At 42.5% G+C, this 23,909-nt stretch overlaps 1 protein-coding gene across 2 annotated transcripts; it reads left to right on the top strand.

Annotated features, from left to right (window-relative positions):
• Positions 1-769: 769 nt before the first annotated feature.
• nfil3-5 (nuclear factor, interleukin 3 regulated, member 5) lies at positions 770-11,745 on the top strand. 2 transcript variants are annotated; one of them, XM_084079498.1, is made up of 3 exons: positions 770-1,039; positions 7,785-7,864; positions 8,076-11,745. In XM_084079498.1, exon 3 carries the CDS (start codon positions 8,178-8,180, stop codon positions 9,909-9,911), a length of 1,734 nt encoding a protein of 577 aa, XP_083935624.1. In that variant the 5' UTR covers positions 770-1,039; positions 7,785-7,864; positions 8,076-8,177; the 3' UTR covers positions 9,912-11,745. The 2 variants fall into 2 exon arrangements, with proteins under 2 accessions (XP_083935624.1, XP_083935623.1); XM_084079497.1 differs by having other exon boundaries at positions 7,785-11,745.
• The last annotated feature ends 12,164 nt before the right edge of the window (positions 11,746-23,909 follow it).

Raw genomic sequence — 23,909 nt, 5'->3', positions numbered from 1 at the left:
TCTCTCCATCTATCTTTAGTAAACAGAAAATACATTTTCAAGTGGGACACCGATTTCATCCAATCAGCTTAAAATTCATTGTGTTCCAGTTCCAATAGTGTCTGCTCATTCTCTTATATATGTGTTTCGTTTCATCAATTGTTTATTCTATCTAGTGTATCCTGTATCTTGACCTGAAAATGTATTTTCTGTAGATGTGGAGTCCAGCTGTTACCGAACAAACTCTATTCAACATGGGGTCCGGGGGCCCTCAGAGTTATTACAGGGAGGTCGCCACTGGTGCATGTTACCTAATACCTACCATGTGGACGGATGACAAGACATTTACTTGTAACAGAGTATTCCTATATTGCAGTATTGATACTTTTACTTAAAGCAGGGGTCTTCAACAGGGGGTCCGGCTATTTTGGCAAAGAGGCTATAGGTGTAGTGGGAAAAAATAGCAGACTTTTAAGTTAAAAAAAAACTTTAATCCTAAACACAATTTTATACAATATAGAGGGGTCCCTGCTTCATCTCTCTCTCAGCTAGGGGGTCCTTGGCCTGAAAACGTTGAAGACCCCTGACTTAAAGTAAAAAATGTGAATACTTTTTCAACTGCATGTTACCTAATCCATACCCCGTGGACGTAATGGATGGATACTAGTGTGGTGGATGGATACGGAGCGAGATAGAGGACAAAAATGTGACTAGGCAGGCAGCCTCTAAGAGCTGTTATGCAACCGCTGACCTACTAACACATATTCTGGAGGGGAGAGGGAGAGAGAAACTGGAGCAATAAGTCCCCAGCATAACACAAGCACTCAGAGCCAAGCAACCGAGGAACACGGGCTGAACTAACAGTGTGAGAGATCAGAGGGAAAAAAACAATCCGAGGCACTTTTTCAACGGGAACTTTCAACGTTTTTTCTTTGGAAAAAGAGAAGGAAAAGACAAAAGAGGGATCAGAGTCATCAGACACAGAGGGATCAAGGACTTCAACTGCGGAACAGACAGCTTTTGTGTCGGGCATTTTTTTGGAGACACGTCACTTTTGAAGGTACGTTTATATGGAGACCCTCGGTGTTGTAGTCAAAACGTGGGGGGTAAATGTACCCTTTATTTATGTCACATCACATGTAATAATGCCGTTATTACAAACGGATTACGGATCGGATGGTTTATGGTGGTTTGGCTGTATGTGTGTGTATATGAAGTGGACATGATGCTGGGGCATTGTTCACATGGCGACTCACCCGTGTTGCCATGTCCGCCTATTATAAGCGACTTTGGGCTTATATTTGCTTGTAAATATTGGTAGTTTTGCGGGTTTTGGGTTTTTTGGGTCTCGTTTCTAAAGTGTACTTCCTTATTTTTTGACTTGTTTCTTAATGTTTTGTTTTTTAATTATGGTTGAAGCCAGTGGTTCTCAAAGATTTTCATGTCAGGGAGGGACCCCCAAATTACAATATGTATTTGTCTGCGGACCCCCCCCCACCTGAAAATATTTTGTTCCAGATTTGTGTATAGTGTTGTTAGAATCATGTTTAAAAAATATTCCACATTTTGCAAATTTTCTTTTTTTTTTTAAATAGGCGATCTACAAGTTCACAACGCGTTGCATCGCGACGCGTTTTGAGCTTGTAGATCGGCTATTTTCAAATCATGTGGTCGCTTCTTTTGGGCTTGTTTTCATAGACCTTGTTGCTTATTTCTCTCACACAATCTGGCAACACTGCGACTCACCCTGCCGGTAACCGTGACTTTGAGACATTAACGTCCTATTATCGTCAATATACCAGGCATCCTTTTTATGATTTAAGAATGTCCGTTCAATATACACGCCCGATTTGGCGTGTGATTTATGTTAGACTTATTTGAAATGTGCGGATAATAGCTTTGTTCCTGTGGGACAGTAGGAATAATGGTGAAACGTGGTCGCATCTCTCAATGTGCTCAATGTCAAGGCGAGGCGAGGCAGTTCCCCCCTCATGGTGTTTTCCAGGGAATGAGCTGTAGTGTAACTGTAGATCATTGGTTCTCAACCTGGGGGTCAGTACCCCCAGAGGGGTCCCCACATGATTTTGGGGGAGTCCCCAGATGATAGTGAGTGACAATTTAAGGTAATACGTAAAATAAAATAAAAAATGAGACCAAAAACTGGTCAGACATTGGCCAAATTGTCAAATAATATAAGAAAGAGGCAAAAAATGCTTTGTGCTTGTCAGTGTGGGGGCTCCCCAGTTCAAATATGATCATTTTGGAGGGTCACAGCTTGAAAAGGTTGAGAACCGCTGGTGTAGATAGTTTACATGCTGTTACATTGTTACCTTTTACACGCACGCATTTTTTTTTTTAAATACTTTAGTTGTTTCATTAGGTCACCTTTCTTACAATTCCCCCCAAAATGTTTGTTTGTGTTAAAATTAACCACCCATCAATATATAGGCAAGGGTTACAATTTGGTTCCTGTATATATTTTGTTTCTCCTTCTTTTTTTCCAAAACAGATTTTTGGTAATTCATGTTCTATCCGTCTTTCAAAATATCAGTGATAAAATGTGATCAAATACATGTAGACAGAGTGGTTATGTGTTCTAAACCATGTATCTGACTATCACATACAGCCCTGCGGCTTTGATAACCTTGAAGTGAATCTTCACACATGTTCAGATGTAGACCTGTCATGTAGAAACTCCATAACTGACTTAACCTAACCTAACCAGGTGTTTTAGTGACTGAAAAAAAAACCTGTTTAAAAATAGGGTTGCAACTATTAACCACCTTTTTTAATTAATACAAAAACTACAAGTGCAACGAATAGATTCAAAGAAATTGTAAACGTTTTTTTTCTAATTGACTAAATCGATAAATCAGATTAACGACTTAAGCCCTATTTTAACTTTGTCGTAGGGTGTTGCGCTAGTTGTGAGCTTGTAGATCTACTATTTTCACAACTTTCTTCATTGATTATGTTATTAAAATCTATACATTTTATATCATCAATTAAATCAATTACGTCGATTAACTGTTGCACCCCTACTTTAAAATGTAATGACAATAAGTAAAACGGAGAGCTTATAGCATTGAGGGACTTGGAGGCTATGACATAACCAGCTGAGAGAAGCAATGAACAGTGATTCTCCCATGGGAACATAATCCTGTAATTGAATCATGTTTTCACACTTATTTTCCATGTCATTCATAATAGATTCACAACAACCCGGCCGAGGTTATTAAGTATTCAGTAAGTTGGTATGAAGTCCTAACACAAATATGTGTTTTATTAGAAATGAACAGTGATGTTGTAACACATCCACACTGACCTCACAGGAACAGACTTCTGATAAAATATCAGACACAGAAAATGGAGGCTAAACCAGATAATGATCCCCTCTAGTTTACGCAAAGCCGTCCCAAAGTCCCTGTGAGATGATATCTTTGTGTGGCTTTGTTGTGTAATAATTAGAATTAGTGAGCATCCAGGATGTGATGTGATGCAATGGACAGAAACCCCTCTCTGGCTTTGCCTGCCTGGCCAGACAGTCATAGAGCTCTGCTGAGCTCTTTAGACTGCCAGACTGTTGGTCTGGTTTCAGAGCCGTCTACATCACTACCTCCCAGCCAGCTCTGTGAATATAGGTCAGACATGAGGTATGGGGGCAAGAAGAGCCAACAGCACCGGGACTACTTTGTCACTTTATCTAGTGGAACATGTGTACACACAGGGGAGAGGATTTGCACATATTTCATTTGCTTTACTGACTGCCCCCACTTGTGCTGCTTGGCAGCCAAGTTTTCTTTTATAGACTTGTGATGTTCCTTAGTCTAGCATTTTATTATGATATAGATTTGACCTAACCATTGTCTACTTAAGTAGTGGCCATCTAGTATGTTAGCAGTCACACTGGAGATATCCTACAAGTGCAGATCTAATCCATACTGTATGGACGGGGATCTCAGGGTAGTTCGGGCAGAAACATTGAGAAGTTTAATTAGGGGTGATGAAACCTTAATTAGGATATTTCTAAATTAGCATTACGATGCTGACTACATGTGAGATTTGAAAATCTTGGTCAAATTTTATTTAATTTTCATCAAAGACTAGGGGTTAGTCAATAATATAGTGCCACTAGAAGTGCTTGTTTCCAGTATAGGATCCTTTGTAAACAGGCAGTGGAAACAGGCAGCCATAGGACATGGCAGTAGTTGACCTGGAATGTTTGGATTCCGGGTTCCAAGTTCCGCGGGCTTCTTAACACAAAGCCAGGGGACAAAATGGAGATGCCTGTGCTGGGGCCCCTCCACATGTGTGGGGGTGGTGGAGGATCACTGCGGAGGTGGAGGAGGGGAAAGGGATGCCATACATTACCCAGGCCAGACTTGCCTCAGAGGGGGGTCAAAGGTGCAGCAAGTGTCTGAGAACTATGTAGTCAGTGCTGAACATTTTTCTCCACTTCCCCACAGCCCCAAAACCCACATAGACTCACAGCCTCAGGGAGTTAATTCTTTGTTATTCAAGCGGAAAAACCTATTCTTTTCAAAGCCCTCTAACGGTGCGTGTATGCATCTCTACCTCTCTTCTTAGATCCATCTTAACCGGTATTAATATACCCTGATATTACCGTTTAAACTCTTAGCTGTTGTTTAGACTGCAGCAGCATGCCAGGCTTTGTTCAGACTATAGGCCAATCCGGGTTGTTTCTCAAATACGATCTTTAGGATTGACTGTCCACACTGTTATTTTCCAGTGGTCAGATCGGATTTGATTTCAGACATCTTTTGCCACGATTATGATTAATGAACGTGAAAAAATGTATATGTAGTGAAAATAGCAGATACATGCTCACAACGCGTTGTGAAAAAAAACATAGTTTGTTTTTGCTGTTCAGACCGAGAATTCCAAAATCTGATTTGGGGTGCCAGTGTGAACATAGCTTAGGTGTTGGACATAACCAGAAACCTGTAGCATCTGCCATTGTGTAATAGGTTACGCATGTGTTACACAAGCTCTGCTTTGCATCAGAGAAATTCAGAGCACGTATGCACTGTAGCAGCAGCAGTCCCCTCCTCTCCCTGCAGTCCCAAGAGAGGCTGTATGATGTGAATTTAGCTGCAGATATGGGTGTGTGCTTTGACGTCAATACCATACTCTCTTTTTTTTATTCAGAAATTTCATAGGGATTTGTCTTTAGCTGAATGCAGGATAAATGTTGCATAACAGTCATTGCGAGTTTATAATCCCAATTTCTAAATTGATGACGCTCTAATGTCCTTCCATTAATTCTCATGCCGCAGTGTCGGTGAAATGCCGCACGACCACCAATTGAATTCCACTAGCCCTCACCCCCCCCCCCCCCCCCCTCACCTCTTTCTGTGGCTCTATTTTTAGAGTGCACTATATGGCGCTTTTCCCCTCTCCGTGCCTCCCTCTCTCGCAGTCCCACTGACCTATTTTATGGCGCACCGTCAAAGACGGGAGGAGCGTTCATTGCGTCTTTTCTAGGTCAGTGGGACAATGTAGACGTATGCATACGTCTTCCCCTCCCCTCTTCGCGGCCCTCCTCTCCCCATTGAGTCTGTCTGGAAATTACCAGTGTGTGTGTGAGTGGGGGGGGGGGGGGGGGTTCGTTGACCTCATGTTTTTCCCATGTCTGCTAGTGCTTCGTATCCAAATAGGAATTCCTTGTTTTTCTACTGTTGCATTCTGCTAAGGACACAAAAAGGGTAGACAGAACAAGCAAATTATTTCACTTCCGCAAAGACAAATCTCTGTTGAAGTCTAGTATGAAGTGTGAAGTATGTGACCTGTCTACACTGGCTGCTCCTTCTTTATCCAAATTCCTAAATGATAGGCCTTGGCAAATACATGGTGTACTGTAGCCTAAGCAAAGAAAATATCAGAGCACAAGCCAAGGTGCTTCAGGGACCTCATACTGTATTACGTGTGGCCTGTGACTGTGACATTATGCAACAGTAGCACATGGAGTACTAGGTAAGAGGCAGTAATACATTCTAGCACATGTTGGGTATGAATAGCGACAGAAAATAGACATCTAGATTGGAGAGGGAACGTTACGTTTAAATAGCTATAGTAAATGAATGTCTGGCAATAATTCTGTGAGATGGAGATTAGGTATTGTTAAATTGTTAATGTTAAAAGTTATCAGTGTTCATGTCATTGATTGGCACATGACCCACTAACCTACATCACACACATGGCTAGCTATCAGATTGTGGGAGTTCAGGCTGGATGTTAGAATGAGACTCTGTATTATTGCGTCACTGAACGCTGAAAGGTTCATGGCCCTCTCTGTGGAAATGTACATAACATTTAACCCCTATGTCAGGTGGAATGCTTCAGGGATGGATAGGCAAAGGAAATCAACTTCCTGCAATTACAACATGTGAAATAGGTAGCTCTCAAAAAGATCAGAAAGAGGAGGTAGATCAGGCCTGCTCACCGGGTGTTTGATTTTTTACTACAAGCATCCTTGATAAACAGATATTCTACTGTATGTATTGGCTCTATAGCATAACAGTCAACATAACCCACTGACACAGTGACCCAGATTATTACATGCACTCCTTGCATGTCATTACATAAAAAACATGTTGATGATTGCCCTCGAATCTCATTGTAATAATGTGCGCCAACTGTGCAGTGCTGGGGAAGGGAGACATTTGGCTTGAAGCAGGAGTTTGGTCTACTTATTATGTAACCTGGATGGATTACATAATATATGCATATGTAATCTGATATAGACACTACCTAGCAAGTGCGTTGGGGTTTGGTATTGTGTAATGTCACTACTGTTTGTGTGAGAGTTACCAAAGAAACAGAGACTTTGTGGCTGGAAGGACAGATGGGACATCCCCCCCACACACACACAGCTGAATAGACGAATGTATCCCTCATTTTATTAGCTACTATGACATGAAACGATAAATCCCATGGAGTTATGGATTTAATCTGCCATATTGTGAAGGGTGAAAAAGTCTTGTCATTAGCAAATACCAAAGTGCCATGGCAACAGGAGTTAGTTTGCACTACTATGTAATTTGGCCTCATATACACTAAGCAGTTGTCTAGCTCATTCATTTTAAGCATAACATTTAAAAAAAATCATTAACTGATAATCATAGGACATCATTGCGTCATTACCCAAGCGTATGCAAAGATATCAGACATTGCCTGTGTGATATCTCACATGGATCAATCATAGAGAGCGCTGCACACCACTGCTATGCTATAATTCCCGTCCGTCCGTCCGTCCGTCCGTCCGTCCGTCCGTCCGTCCGTCCGTCCGTCCGTCCCTCCCTCCCTCCCTCCCTCCCTCCGCCCTCTGTCTGCCAGTCTCTGCACTGAACTGGCACACACAGTCAGCCGCCCGGCTCTAGGTCTCAGTTATGTGACTGTGACAGTGCAGTGTCTTACACAAGGGCTCTGCAGTCAGCACAGTCCCAGCCTCAGTCCTCTCTGCTGCAAAATGGATACATAGAAAGAAAAGAGAGGGAGAGAGGGGTTGTGAGAACTGCATTTTACCCTCTGGCAGGTTGTGGCAGTAAGTTAAGAAATGTGATAGCATCAGTCATTATGAGAAACACTAAACCTTTCCCAAGTCGAACCTCAGATGTTACATAACCTGAATGCTTTTGTCAGCTTTTCTGTGCTGTACTGTATATCTGTCAAGAATTGATACACTATATACACATTTACCATTTACTGTACTTTTAGTGCATGAACGTTCATCGGGCCAAGTTATTAATGTATGTTCTCTCTCTCTCTCTCTCTTTCTCTCGCAGTTCCTGGTGAGCAAGCCAGCTGGCAGAGCTGAAACTGGGTCCTCAGGTTCAGCGGTGGAAGTCCAGAGAAGCAGGACAGTGTATTTTTGATCCACTTCAGATGTTACTTTGAAGGGCAGAAAACTACTTCAATGTGCAACATCTTTGTGGAGTTTCATCTCTTTTTGATCTTCTTGGCCAGTTTGGACACTTGAACATTTTGAAAAGTTTTCATAAGAAAAATCAATGAGGTTTTCCCTTCGTGGAGCTCAAATACCTCACCCAGAGTTTTTCTCCGATCCTGCAACATAGGTCAAACCCTTTAAAAAACAGTTGGCTTATACAATTCCTCGTCTGCCCCTCCCCCCTTTGCCCTCACTGCTAGAGTTCTACTCTGGCCCTAAGTCAATTATAATGGAAAGCCTGAGCTTACACCTATCCTCCACCAGCAAGAAAAACACCCTGGATGTGGAGACATTTTCTACCTACTCTGAGAGCATCGGTTCCCCCCTGCCTGATGATGAGCCACGCAGCGGCCGCCAGAGTAAATCCAGCAAATCTAACCTGAACTCCCGGCGCAAGCGGGAGTTTATTTCGGATGAGAAGAAAGATGCATCCTACTGGGAGAAACGCCGGAAGAACAATGAAGCTGCTAAGCGGTCACGGGAAAAGCGGCGCCTCAATGATATGGTGTTGGAAACCCGGGTCATGGCGCTGAACGAGGAGAACGTTCGTCTAAAGACAGAGCTCCTTCAGCTCAAGTTACGCTTCGGTCTCATCAGCACAGCCTCCTATATGGAGAAAAGCCAGCAAATCACCACTGCAGCTGCTGCCGCCGCCAGTGACCTTGGGTGTGACATGAACGATACCCCCAACAATAACCCCTACCTCTCCAGTAGCGGCTACTCCAGCACCTCCCAAGTCATGATGAACTCAGACTCCTCAGAAACTGAACAGTCCAGCCGTGGTGAGCGCCACACCCCGCTCCCGAAGTATTCTCCCCGTGGCTCCCTTTCTGATATGTCCGATGGCTCTTCCAGAGACAGTCCTGAACCCATGAGCTACAACATCAAGAGGGAATCCTCAGCTATGGAGGTGACCAGAATGGAAAGTAACGGGAACACTAACGGGATGCCAAATGGTGCATGCCACAGCGCCCTGGTAGCTGTTCACCAGCAGAGTGCACAAGACGGCGAATGTGCCATGGACTACCAGAGCCATCACCAACAGCAGCAGCGTCATTCAGAGGCCTCCAGCCCTGCGCTCCAAGCCGCCTCTGCACAGAGGAGTGTGATCTTCCAGCACCGTTCCAGCAGTGGCCCTTACGTCATGGACAGCCAGAGGCCACAGGACCAACAGTATCAAGCCCAGCAGAGCAGACCGTCACAGCAGGGCCAGCACACCTCCACCTCCAAATCCTCAGAGTGCTCCCAGACCATCATGGAGGTTACAGAGAGGCTGGAGAGAACAAAGACCATAGACTCACCACAGTATGAGTTCACCAGTGGTCACGGCGAGTCCGCGCAGCAGCAAAGATATGAATCCCATGCCCAGCATCAACACGAGAGCCTTCATGGCCATTACACCTACCAGGGTCTGGAAAACAGTCACCAGCACACAGATGGCCCACAGAACCCCTTTGCCCCGAACTTGATTCACAACAGCGAGGAGGGCAAGTCCTCCTTCCAACACCACGCCTACCTCAACGCATTAGACGAAGAGCCCCCAGTGCTCACGTACGAAGGAGGATCCAGAGCCGAGGGCTTCTACCAGGAAAGCTCCTCAGGTAAAGACACCTCATCCAGCGACGGGGACCCCCGCAGCTCTGACAAGGAGGGCTCCACAGATGACGAGTCGCCCTCCTCTTCCTCCTCTTCCTCCATCAGTAGCTACCACCTGAAGGCGGCCGCGCCAATGGGTCGGAGAGAGGAGGGTCACGCAGAGGTCAAAGGCACTGCCCTTCCCCACAAGCTCCGTCTCAAGTACAGAGCAGCAGCTCAGGCCGAGGGTCCCATCTGTGCCCCCGCCTCGCAATCACCCTCCCCCACGCTGCCCCAGCACCCTTACTTGGCTCTGTCCAGCAACCAGCACAGTGGCCCGGCGGAGAGCAGACATGCAGAGAGCGAGTGTGAGGAAGAGGTGCGGTGAACGACAGGGAGGAGGCTAAAAAGGGAACAGGCTGTCGGGGGAACGCCTGGAATAACTGTCCGGCATGACTGTGAGCAGCTCTAAATGTGGACTTGTCAAAGACACTGCCCGGTCACTCTCTCTGGTGTCTATAGTTGGATGTAAGCTAGGATGCGAGCTAACCATCAAATTTCACTGTGTCACCCCTTCTTTTTTTACATGGAGCCAACCCCCCCCCCCCCCCCCTTCATCCATCACTCCACACATCCATCTCCACAAGCAATGAAAACAACAAATGACTTAAATCAGTGAGGTGTCAGGGAACAGAATGAAACTCTCTGGAGGTCGAGTCTGGATTATTTCCCCAGGGAAATGTCAAACGTTATTCACTCAACTGACACATGGTGGGTGGCCAGCACAGGTACACTTGCAAGGCATTGTGGGAAAATTCCCTTTACCAAAGAAATGCATCCTTCCTCTGTATCTCCTCTCTGGACAAAGAGTTTCATTCTTCCTCCTTACAAACACACCAGTACTAGGTTTTCATTACTCCTCCATTTCCCCTGTGCACAGAATATTCCTTCACTTCTCAAGCACTTGGATTGTATATTACTGTGATTTATAAATTTGCATATATTGAATATATATTTTAAGAAAACAAAAAATGACAACAAAAAAAATAAAGAAAAGAAAGTGGGATGCAGCAGTCGTAGGCTATGAAAAGCTGTCCGTTTGTTCTAGTTGAGAGTTGTACAGTTCCTCATTGTCAAGTAAATGCCTCAAATGTTTTTCTTTCAACTTTGCTAATGAGCCACAGGTAAAAAGAAAGAAAAAAGGTTTTAAAAAAAACATTACTGATCCATGGATCAACTCGCGGTCGTTCTGGTGATCAACCTTTGACCTCTTAGACACACAAAACTCCTCAGTCAAGGCCAGTAATCCACATATCAGTCTGCAGAGTTACATGCCGCTTTGTTGGCAGAAACCATCAAGCACAAGGTCTTAGACTATCTTCAATTATCAAGTGAGAAATTGGTATTTCCCCCTGCAAAAAAACAAAAAAGGAATCAAATGGCTCTCCAATTGTAACAGGTATAAAAAGCTGCTCTTTTGTCTCTTATAAGGTGCCTCTTTATTGTATTGTCCTTTGTCGCTACTTAGGCCAATGTTGCTATGATCCCACTCACCTCTGCACTGAGTTTTTTTAGTTACAGCATAATGCAGTAGATCATGCAGTCTGTAAAGGGTGATTTATACTTAGTTGCTGGTGTCACACACCGGAACAAGCAGATCTACAAGCTCACAACACGTCACGCTACGACACACTGTGAGCTTGCAGATCTGCTATCCAATGTCAACAAAGTATATATCAAGCCCTTAAGAGTCTCACTCCCTGGTGCCTGCCTCTGGCCACTGTGTATAAGTGTATATGTAAAGTTCTCTATTTCTATCTCTTGTATACTGTTATTTTATTTTATTATGTTATTATTATTATTATTATTATTATTATTATTATTTTCTATTTTATTCAGTTTTCGTTTTGTTTGTTTGTTTTGTTATTATCGTGTGTGTTTCAGTTCCACTGTTGTGTCATTTGCCCTATGCTCTTCCTGGTTGTGCTATGTATTTGCCCATGTTGACCTTTGCCCCTGTTATCATTTGTACTCTGTGATGCTGTATAATGTTTGTCGTTTGCCGAAAGGCTTAATGAAAATGGAGTAAATTGAGGAAGGCTTGTCCGGAAGTGACTATGTATTGCTGTACTTCACATGTGGATATGCAACATGGATACAGAAATGACTCGTCTTTTGATGTGAAAGATACAAAAAGAAAAAAAAAGGAAGAAAATAAAATGTAAAAAATTATGCTTCTCGACTGTTTACATTCTTTATTTAACAATTATGAAGTACAAACACACAGAACAGTACACATCTTTAGACAAGGATGTTGTGTTCTATCAGAGAACAAGCAAGCTACCAGCACAACCCCATCTACTGTATACAGATGCAGCTGAATTACAACACGCCCTCTACATTAACTCATCCCTCATCATCCATCCATGGTCAGGCAAAGGGAGATATTTCTTGAAATGTGAATAACTTCAGCATGAGCAGCCCTGAGTGGCCTAGCAGTACATTAGAATGTTCTTAACCATGGCCTAGATATTTATGTCATACTCCCCCCCCCTGTCTCTCTCTCTCTCACACACACACACACACACACACACACACACACACACACACACACACACACACACACACACACACACACACACACACACACACACACACACACACACACACACACACACACACACACACACACACACACACACAGAAAGGTTACACTTAATAACCACAGGCAAAATGCCATAACAGACATGTCAGATAAAGTCAATCTATTATTAAGAGTTGGAAAGGGCACAGTTCGCAAGTAAAAGACAATACTGTGGGTATTCAAGTTACATTTTTACTCAAAACGGAGTCCAGTAACAAGGGAATAAATTGATGATCACCACAAATTCACCCAAGTTCATTGCTATTTTCAAAATGTTTTACTTTTTACTCATATCATCTAGCATCAGTTGTGAGAGATGAAATCCCAAATACCTGTAATTTTCTCAAAATGTTAAATCTTAACTTGTAACGAATATTATTAAAAAATAAATTACAATTACTCAGATTTACACAAATAAATATTCCAGTAATATATTCAAGTAAAAGTGCACACAGTGAAGAAAATGCATAATAAAAAAGTGTTAGACTAAAAGAAAACTATTAAAACACAGTAGTTAGAATGCTTAAACTGTAACTAATTACTATTCACTGTTACACAGTACTCAGCATCACGATGGAATATGCTAGATGCACTGAGTCAGAGACGTGGAGAATATCCCAGAATGCAACACACTCCGGCAGGCAAAACAAATTATATAACTGCCTTGGCAGGGTAGAAAAATGTCAAGGGTGGCTACCTCAAAAGAACATGCTGTTGATGCATGAAATGGAACAAGAAGTAGCAGTCAAAATGCCAAGAACAAGTTGACATGGGTAAATGATATCATTGTGCCAGGTTACATAATAGCCATTATTAATAATTAGCCACCTTGTTGCTGCTATGAATCACCATCAGGTAGGCTACCCTGTCTGTAAAGGAGCCCCTTAAATGAAACCACCCACCCAAGCATAATTCAAATGGCAGGTCTCTCCAGATTCAAATAAGTTTGCGGTAACAGTATATCCAGAAACATTTGGATTTGAATATATTTTTGCTGCGAGTTGATCAATATAATTCAGGCAAAGCCTATGATGGCCAAAACTTCAAGTTTTGAAGTTGGACAAGGTTTGTTTTGTATTATTTGTGCCAAAAAGGTCATACAATGAAACCATGTAGACTTGAGCTATAGGGTGTGGAAATCCATTATGTCTATTATTTATTCCAGTGGTTCTTAAACGTTTTCACGTCAAGGTTCCCCAGATTGATATGTATTTGGTAATGGACGCCCGTCTGAAAAGATGTTGTGCCAGGGACCCCCATACAAAATGTGTGTTGTTAAAATTGTTAAATAGCCAATGTATATGGGGTTAAAGTAGTTAAAGTAATTTTTTCTCCCACTTTGAGAACCACAGATTTATTGTAAGCACTGAAGTGAAGCAGTTGTAGATTACATTATTAGATAGATATTAGATTAGTGGATTTAGAGAGTTGCATATATTTTCATAAAATAACATTAACTTGCATTGATCCAAAATGTATTAGAATATGGTTCAAGATCTTTATTGCCTTACCAACTAGGGTTGCAGTAAATCAAACTATTTATAGTTATAGTTATATATATAAAAATAACCAATTTTAATAAAATAATCAATGTTTGGGGGGGATTTAATACAGCAGCATAAATGAACCGTGAAGTCCAATAGTCAGAACCTTTTCAAAATAGTGACAATAGCAGATCTACAAGCTCACAGCTGATCGTGATTTAAGGCATTGTGAGCTTATTATTTTTGCATGACACTGTATAGGAATATTATAGGAATCAATTTTAGTAAATATATTTAAAAAAATATATAGATATATATATTCAAATGTTCTTGTGTCGATTCATTGACTAGGCCTTCTCGAATATTTGATTGATAAAAAAGGCTATCAACAGAATAATCGCTAAGGAACAAAGTTGGATATGTTTCTAAAGGAAATGACTCAAGGGCTAGGTAGGCTACAACTGAACAAAACAAACCAGTATTTTATAAATGATTAGGTTTCACTGTGCGACAATAACAGCTGTCCTAATCCCTGTATTTCTATACAGACACATAGGATAATGGTGCATGATAGTTTATGGATCAGTGGTTTAACACAGGGAGACCCATTGTATTCTATCTGTAATATGAAACCCTCCTGTGTTCATCTGTTTCCGCTCTCGCTGGCTAACCACAGGGACTCACCCTGCACCACAGACTGCCATACTAGCCACCAATGAACTGTAGCAAGGTGACATTTTGTAAAAACTGGAGTGCTTTGTAGTGCGCAAACCCCCTCCCCCATTTCTATTTCTTTCTTTGCTCCTCCCTTTTTAAGTCTTTGCTTGTCTCTTTCTTCCTTGCTTGCTATTTTCCCTCTCTTCTCCCTTTCCCTTTTTGCAGGCCATCTTTTTTTATAAGCTGTATAATGTGGAGACATGCGAAAACAGGCCAGGAGAAAAAGTAGGTCAGTGATGAGGACAGAGGAGATGGAGGGGGAGAGAGAGAGAGAGAGAGAGAGAGAGAGAGAGAGAGAGAGAGAGAGAGAGAGAGAGAGAGAGAGAGGGGGGGGGAGGAGGGGGCTATTCAGAGTTAGGGGTTGAGAGGCGAGAGGCAGCAGGAAGGAAGGAGAGGGAGAGAGAGAGAGGAAGGAGGGAGGGAGGGAGGGAGGTTACATCACATGCCTCTGCAGTGTAAACTTGAGCAAACCGATCTAAAAGAAGCTCTCTCTTGCTGCTGCCTCGGGGAGCAGGTCAGTAGCACACAACTGGAGTGACGCAGGTACAGTACACACACACACACACACACACACACACACACACACACACACACACACACACACACACACACACACACACACAGACACACACACACACACATGCGCCCCCACACATTTCTCAGAACCATACCATCTGTGGTGGAGCTGAGCTCAGGGAAAACTAATCGGGTGTTGCTTGTTTACATCTTGACAATGTGTGCATGATGTAACCAGAAAAAGAAGGTCAGAAAAAGAATAAGAGCACACTCACAGATGTGGTGTGTACATATTTAATGAACAAAAGAAGCATTGCTATGAAAGGTATGAAATATTTCTGAACTGACAGTTTAAGGACAAGGCAAACCTTCAGCTCCAGGTGCCATTTTGACAAAGACGAGTCACAGTAAATATTACCATGAAGATGCTAAGATGGAAACACCACGGACGCCAGAAAGAGTGAGATCAGTGACTCATAGTGGTTATGGTTTATGTCATGCCTTGAGACAAGAAATGATGGACGTATTAACCTTGTTTTCTATTCTCATTCTGTCTCTAGTCTCACTTACCCCCCCCCCCCCCCACACACACACACACACACACACACACACACACACAGACACAACCCTAACCACCAACCACAGAGGTAGCTACAGTACATAGTTACAGTACATAGCTACCAAATAGTGAAGATGTAGAATAAAGACGTAGAATAAAGTAGACAACTGTGTTGGCTGTGTGGAGAGAGAGAGAGAGAGAAGGGGGGGGGGGGTTAGAGAGAAAGAGAGGGAAAGAGAGAGAGAGAAGTGGGGGGGTTAGAGCGAAAGAGAGGGAAAGAGAGAGAGAGAGAGGGTGGAGGCAGTGGGAGAGCCAGCACTAAGCCTGCAGTGATCTACAGTCCTAGTTATGTAACTATGGTGCTGCTGAATGTAGGTCAGCAACATAGGGAGAGACAGAGTGGGGTAGGAGAATGACGTTGGTGGATGTATTATGCACTTATCATTCACACGTGTGAATGTGTGCGGGGGGGGGGGGGAGTGTTGTGTAACTCGCTCTACACTGTTTGGTAATAATCTGAATACACATACTTAGCCACATGCAATAAAGTGCTAACTATGCACCACAATGTACTGAGTAATATTCCAGCTTGTACATTTTGCTGTAAAAATCTAATCTAAATCTAAAAACCGTCAGGGAAGACATTTTCCCAGGATTGTTCTGTAATCTTAGACAGTATATATCCTCAGTATTTTTCTTCTCAGTACAATGAAGAGAAAGCTCTCGCGGCATTCTGAGCCAAGGTCAGCACAATGTTCCAGAGAGACCCCTGGGGGGGGCAAATGTTACACCATCTCTGAATGCTCTTCTAAAAGTTGTTACATTCAACAGCAGACTGGACAAGGGGGACAACCTCCCACTGCTAAATCAAACTGAATCAAGTGAAAATGGGTCAAGTAATGTTTAGTTGTAAATCGGGCCAGCTATATGGACAATGATCCATGAGGCAATTTGTTTTATTCTTTATATACACATGTCTTGGAGCAAAAGGGGGACTGATGTTTGGCACAAGAGAAAGAGGGAGGCAAGTGATGGAAAAAGAGAGAGATGGAGAGAGAGAGAGAGAGAGAGAGAGAGAGAGAGAGAGAGAGAGAGAGAGAGACAGAGAGAGAGAGGGAGAGAGGGAGAGAGGGAGAGAAAGGATTCCTCTGTTGAACATACTTGGCTGGCTGCTGTTGTCTGTCTGCCATGACCCATCCCCTACTGCCTTTGTCTTCTCAAATAGCAAGAAATAGGTCAGGACGTGTGTTTGTGTATGTATGCTATGCACGCATATTTTATGGGCATTCGAGAAAGCGAGTGTGTGCCTCTGAACTAAGATATGAGCACCGTTTTCAGTATTGACAAATGGGATATACAAATTTACAAGTGGAATAATAACAATGGTGTCGGCAAGGCAACAAGGGATTCAGCGCGCGCGCACGCGCACACACACACACACACACACACACACACACACACACACACACACACACACACACACACACACACACACACACACACACTCTCTTTAGGCATAGCATTGATATAGGCCTGCTAGTTTAAAGCTATTTATTTCACATAAAGCAGAAAAGAGCTAACTATTATGCAAGTAACTACACCAGCACAGTCACATAACAGTGAAAGGACATGGTCATAAATCTTATTACAGGCGGACCATGACAGCACAGCAAATGTTAAATATAGGATGTAAGAAAGTTGAGCATTTTTCAAATGAAAGTAGGCCACTGTGTGTGTGCGTGTGTGCTTGTGTGTGTGTGTGTGTGTGTGTGTGTGTGTGTGTGTGTGTGTGTGTGTGTGTGTGTGTGTATGATTAATAAGCAATGATGTTATGCAATCCTAAACCACCCCTGGGTTCTGCTGTCATATCCTGTACATGTGTGAATATTGTTGAGGAAGTGAGCTGTGTGTGCGTGCGTGTGCGTGCGTGCGTGCGTGCGTGCGTGCGTGCGTGCGTGCGTGTGTACAAGCTCAGCCATTTCTATGAAGAGAAACACCTCGTGTATTTTAGGATGGTGATCCATTCATCACATGGCTGGTGAATTTGTCAGCATAATGCATAGTGCTACTTCATTATAACAAACCTTTTCCTCGATTGAACTGTTATATTGTGTTAAATGAGTTTCCACAGTGAGTGCCCCAAGTGAGACTTTATTTTTAAGGGATTTTTACTTGTCATGTCCTTGCAAAACATTGTTTAACTTCCAATATTGAACTATAAATAATCACCTTAGTAACAAGTTATATACACACAACATTGTTACTATGGTGAGGTTGACCCCATTCCATAAAATGACTCTTGCACATTTGATAAATGATGCTATCATCTTACAGTGAGTGTGTTGAGTGTCTTTGCACAAGAGTACTAGGATAAGATATAATGGCTGTTGATGCACACAGTGTTCTGACTAACGAACAAACATAAAACACATACAGTATTTAACACCTACTTACCTAAATGCTTCACAAGGCGTCTGTGTGTGTGTGTGTGTGTGTGTGTGTGTGTGTGTGTGTGTGTGTGTGTGTGTGTGTGTGTGTGTGTGTGTGTGTGTGTGTGTGTGTGTGTGTGTGTGTGTGTGTGTGTGTGTGCGCGAGCGCAAGGGGTGACACCGGACAGCTCCTTCAAAAGCTATATTCAAACCTAAGATTTCACAATGTTGTGTGGTGTATGTATTACCTGCTTGAACTGCCAGGATGCTCCTCCACACTGACTAGAAGTGACTATTCGTCAGACAAATGAATACAACACTGAGCTGCCAACTTTGCTTGACCCTGAAAAGCCTGACCCATGAAAAAACGGTCATCTTTCAAATACAAAAGCTTTTTCTTTTCTTTTTATTCAGCAGTTCTACTTTACTTTTTAGAGTGTCAGTGAGAGAGACGTGAAGACAGGAGAGGGGATGCCATGAAAAGAGCCTCAGGTCAAAGTCGAGTCCTGGTCAGTTGAATATTTTTCAAATACGGAAAAGAATGGAAAGAATTAATCTTTAATTTTATAATGGAAGTCAATGGAGCTCAGATAGGGCTGAAACCATGCCAATTATGACATCATCTGTACGCTGGGTGCATGTGCCTTTATTGCCATTACGCAGTAGCTCAGTAAGAGCTAGTTTTGCATACAACAAATGTCCATATTTGGGCAAGACTGACATCAGTATGATTTACTTTGAATGGCACTTTCTATTATGAATTAAATCATGAATTACTCATTTGTAAAGGTAGCTATTTATACAAGATGTGTTGTCTAACCTCAATGTGTCGTCATGGCATCAGCCGCAAACAAATCATTCAGCTCCATATTATGGGAACAAAAGGGGGCATGCCCATATCATGGGCATATACCGATGACATCAGCGATCTCCATATATGGGCATAAAAGGGACAACGACTCCATACATGGGCATTAAAGGGACACAGACAGACAGGTACAACGGGTACTCTGACAAAGCCCCCAACACTATGACTCAGAGATATTGGTCGGATTGGCAGTGCGGCCCGAACCTCCGGTGAGCTAAAATACCCAACTGGCCTTCTTTTCCCATGTGTTTCACTAATTCATCCGATATTTAAATTGGCTACTATAGGAGGGCCAGCTGGCCGGTCATTATAACTCAGACATAACCATATAAACAAACCTGATACGCCCATATATAGGCATGACATGTCACTATGACTCAAGACATAACCATAAATAAACCTGAAATGCCCATTTAGAGGCATATATGGGGATCCGGTTGTCCAGAGCCACATTTCCGACCGCCATGCACATATACAGTATGGGCCCGACCAACTTCAACACTCCCTCACACACTCCCTCTCCCTCGAGGAATCGTGGGAGCGTGGTGTCCGCCGCCGTCCAGAACTGCCGATCCGACCGATATGCCTATATGTGGGTATGCCAATATATGGCCATATAATGATGACATCATGGATATCCATATATGGGCATGAAAGGGATAAGGACTGACAGATACAGAGTGGGCACATAAGGGACAAAGACTGACAAATAGAGATCTCCACAGGGACACAGACACACTCTGACAAAGCCCACCACACTAGACTCGTAGTAGGTGTAATGGACGAACCTCTAGTCCAAAAATACAGGAACATGCACTGTTTTGACCTCCACCGGCATTCACACACCCCACTGCAGCAGTACCAGGTGGGGGCTCCCATGGAACATTGACATTCTGGGCCCCTTCCCCGGACCGAAGACAGCACAATTGAGACCTCTACTTTCGGCTGTTCCTGTGAGCATACAGAACTGCAGTGGACCCCAGTGGCTCCCATGTTCGGAGAGGGGTCCAGCCCTGGAGGCTGGGCTGGAGTGCTTTGCACAGTGACGAGAGCCTGGAACTGGCCTTTCGCTAAAGCTGGGGTCCCAAGAAATGGGCCTATGACTCTTGTAGTGCGGGAGAGGGCTTCATATGAACAGGACCATGTAACATGTTTGCCAAGTTGTCAGACGTGGTTTACACGGCGCCATAAGGTGGTCATACATCAGGACCAGCTGACCCCTTGCCAGCACAAAAGAGGACTTGACAGCCGCAATATAAAAGTACTTATCTCTTTCTATGAAGAGTAGCCATGCGTACTACTGAACCCACTGTTCATCACAGTACATATATAGAATGGGCAGTGCAAGGCTTTGTGGTTGCTATTAAATGGATTAACCTCTTTAGATTAGTATCAGCTATTTCAACCCATCTGTCTGCTCTAGCACCACAAAACATATACTGTACTGTTTGTGAAGTAGGCTGCAACAGGCCATAGGACATTGGGTTACAGGCATCATGCAGGACAAAAGAACAGAGCATGCGTTATGTATAGCCTAATTCATACCTCATCTTACGACAGTGTCGCTTGTGGAAATCAGATTTTCGACGCAATACTTGTTTTCTAGTTGGAAAGCAGTTATTTTCAGAGAGCAACACTGTCATACAATGGGTTTAAGGTTATTTCATTATTTGTGGTTGGGTATTTTGCCCACTTCAGAGATATAGTCATGTGAGTTTCTCCTCTTGACCTACAGTAACAGTACATGTGTGCAACTGGACAGGTACACAAACACAGTCATGAAGAAATAAGTTTAATTCTGACACGATACTAGACACGCCCTGCACACACAGGCAATGCTCTCATGCAGACAAGAAAAAGCACATGTGCAGCACATACTCACACTAATCTTTGTTGTCATTGGTAAATGTTCATGTCCAAATAAACACAAAATATACAAGTGATGTAGCCTATGAAAATGACTAATTTACAGTGGTTAGTGTACACATGAATGCAGTCTCATGTGGACACAGCTGTCTGAATGTACTGTATGTATGGACAAACTTTAGCAGTGGGTCACCAAGCTTTGAGTGTGTGCGCGACGGAGAAAGAGAGAGAGAGACCGGTCTTGACAAGGGTCTTCTTCAGGCCAAGGACCCCTTAGCTGAGAGAGAGATGAAACAGGGACCCCCTAGAAAATTGTGTTGCAGATAAAAATAATTGACATATTTCATAGGGCTTCATAGAGCACCATCATCAGTGTTGTGTAAATTCATGTTTTTTGTTGGTTTGTTTACACATTATCTTTTTGGTTAATACATTGGATTCATCTTGATGTGTACGTTTAAATACTTAAAACACTTAAACCTTCAGTAGTGTCCGGGTAGGTCAGTCAGTAAAGCACTCGCCTTTGGATCACAAGGGCATGGGTTCAATCCCGGGCACTTCACAACTCTGATTACGAGTAGCACTGCTTGGATTTCGCAAGTTGTGCGGTAAGTAGTTGGAGCTGATGGTAGGTGTTGCACTCCACCTCAGAAATCCATCTCTCAGTGGCGTGCGCATTGACACAGGGATAGACAACAAAACTCTTCGCCGGAGCTCAAAACTGAGCATCTTCCTCCCGGAATAATAATAAATAAAAAGTTCATATTACACAAAGATTTGGCGGCCTCCCTGTAGTAACTCTCTCAACCCCCTGTTGAAGACCTATGGACTAGATTAATTCTACTTGTACCCACACTACAGTACTCTCCTTTGTTGAAAAAACTAAACAAAAAAACCCATCAACCTATTATTTCTATGTTATTATCTTTATAGTTTTATTTCTTGTTCTCTTTTGTTTTATTCTGTGTTACTTTTTATTTTTTGCTTTATTTGTTTGCTTCTTGTTTTAATAAAAAAAATACAAACATGTCTAGAATACATATTCAAAATATAGCCTATACTCCTTCCCCATTTTTGTATAAATTCGTAACAGAGCATATTTGATCTTTTTTCAGTATGGGGTAATTTCAGCATTCAATATTTAGTCCAACATTTCAGTTTGGGGAAAACTGAAATATTTCATATAACCTGGATAGTGTTGTCTAGATTTCTGCTAAATAAAGTTAATGTGGGTTTGTGTGGGTTCCCTATCAGACAAATGTCCTCATATAACCGTGTGCACAAAACACTTGATTGTTCCTCAATTGAACCATGGTAAGCTCGCTGGGACATCAGGGGACATAAAGGGTGAAACTATCCTATAATACTTAATTATTTATTAATCACTTGACTGAACATGAATCAAATACAATTTCAGTCATTTAATAATTGACTTAGTGATGCATCACAAACATTTCTAATATGGTCTTAACACAAATGTGAATGATTGTTTATTCTTTTACTATATTTTCTTATTTTAGCATAATATCATGTCTAAATAAATCACAGATTAATTGTATAATCCAAAATGTATTGATTATGAATATAATCATTAGTTACTTGGAGCCTTAGGGGACACAATAGAACAAACCACAAATGTGGATTAGAGATCTCTATCCTGAGCACAGAGGAATTATTATTATTTTTAGTCGATACATTTGCAATCATACACAAGAGATGTCATGTGAAAATATGAGAGTCTATGCACACACACACACACAACTGTATAAGCCTTACTGTAATCTAAGCAGTTAAATTGGAATAGTGAGAAGCATGTGACTTGTACTGTAACCACTTCAATCAGACAGATATGCTTATGTTTACAAACCACTCAATTAACACACATGGTAGGTAAAGATAGAATTGTTAGATATATACACTTCTTTACGATGCTGTAGGAAGTACTGCAGAAAAAAGGTAGGATATCGAGGTCAAAGCAGAGGGTTCAGGGTTCAATGTGGGATCTACAACGGCAGACAGGGCAGGCAGCTAGAAGGAACATGTGGACAAAGTCCTCTCCTCTCCAGGTGGACATTATGTGACAGCTATTGAACATGCAACAGCACACACACCCGCACGCACCCATGCACGTACTGTATGCACCCATGCACGCCTACATCAGCTATTTATGGTGACACCGTCTTACACAACAAAGTAAAAATTAGACAATACACACTCACTCATACATGCACACAAGCGTATATACACAGCACATTAATACATATATGCAGTGGTGGAAGAAGTACTTAGATATTTTACTTAAAATATACTTAAAGTACCAAAAGTAAACGTACAACATGTTTGAAAATAGCAGATCTACAAGCTCACAACGCGTTGCATCGCGACACTTTGTGAGCTTGTAAATCGGCTATTTTCAAATAGCCTATGGTATAAAATAGGGCTAAAGTGGTTAATGTATGTTTTATAATATAATAATTTATATCGGCAAAGTAACTAAAGTTTTTTTGCTCACTTGAGTAAATGTACTTAGTTAATTTACACCACTGCATATATGAATGCACAAATCCAGACTTATCATACACACACACACGTCAGAGTTCAATGCCACCTACTCTCCACAGAGCGAAAGCTGAGAGGTTAAAAGAGGTGGAATGGAGGAGTCTGATGATGGAAATTGGGAGCTCTGATTAAGTGCAACAGCAGCACAGGCCAGAGAAAGGGGAGACAGGTCACAACCTCCTGACCCCTGGGGTCCCCTGGAGGCAAAAAGGGAGGGGCTGGGTGCTATTCTTAGGGCTGTGTGTGTTGACTGTCTGAGAGACAGCCGAGCCTACGCGGGGGCATTAGGTTCATGGCTATCCCTGTTGCTAGGATACACACATCTGCCACTTCCAACTCTGACCTCCCAGGTTTTGTAGCCAACAAGAGGTCACTAAGGTAGGAGAAAGGCAGGATTATGTGTTGAGCTGTCTTTTGTTTCTTCTTTCCAGCCACTACTTTCTTCACTATCTTTCTGCTGCCTCTCAAACAGCAAATCTCCTGTATAATTCTGGCATTGGTCTAAAACTTTGGCTTCAGTAAGTTGCCTGACAAATATTTATTCTCTCTCATCATTCTTAGTAGAAGTAGTGTTACTATTATGGTTTATCCCATTGATATCGCTAAACTCATTAGTGCCCTAGTAATGGAAAAACTGGAAAAATACAAAGATTGTTTTCTAGCGCCACCACATGGTAGTTTTAAGTCATTACAAATTCAAAGGGATGAATGGCCAGAGTTGCAAGCCACTGGCCATTGATAGCA

The sequence above is a fragment of the Gymnoscopelus microlampas genome (assembly GCF_963454915.1).
Source record: "Gymnoscopelus microlampas genome assembly, chromosome: 2".
In the NCBI taxonomy this organism is placed as follows: Eukaryota; Metazoa; Chordata; class Actinopteri; order Myctophiformes; family Myctophidae; genus Gymnoscopelus; species Gymnoscopelus microlampas.
The sequence above is the reverse complement of the archived record's forward strand: the minus strand, read 5'-3'. Positions and strand labels throughout refer to the sequence as shown.

Excerpts from the sequence above, each read along its gene's own strand:
- nfil3-5 (XM_084079498.1), top strand. The coding sequence starts at position 8,178 with ATGGAAAGCCTGAGCTTACACCTATCCTCCACCAGCAAGAAAAACACC.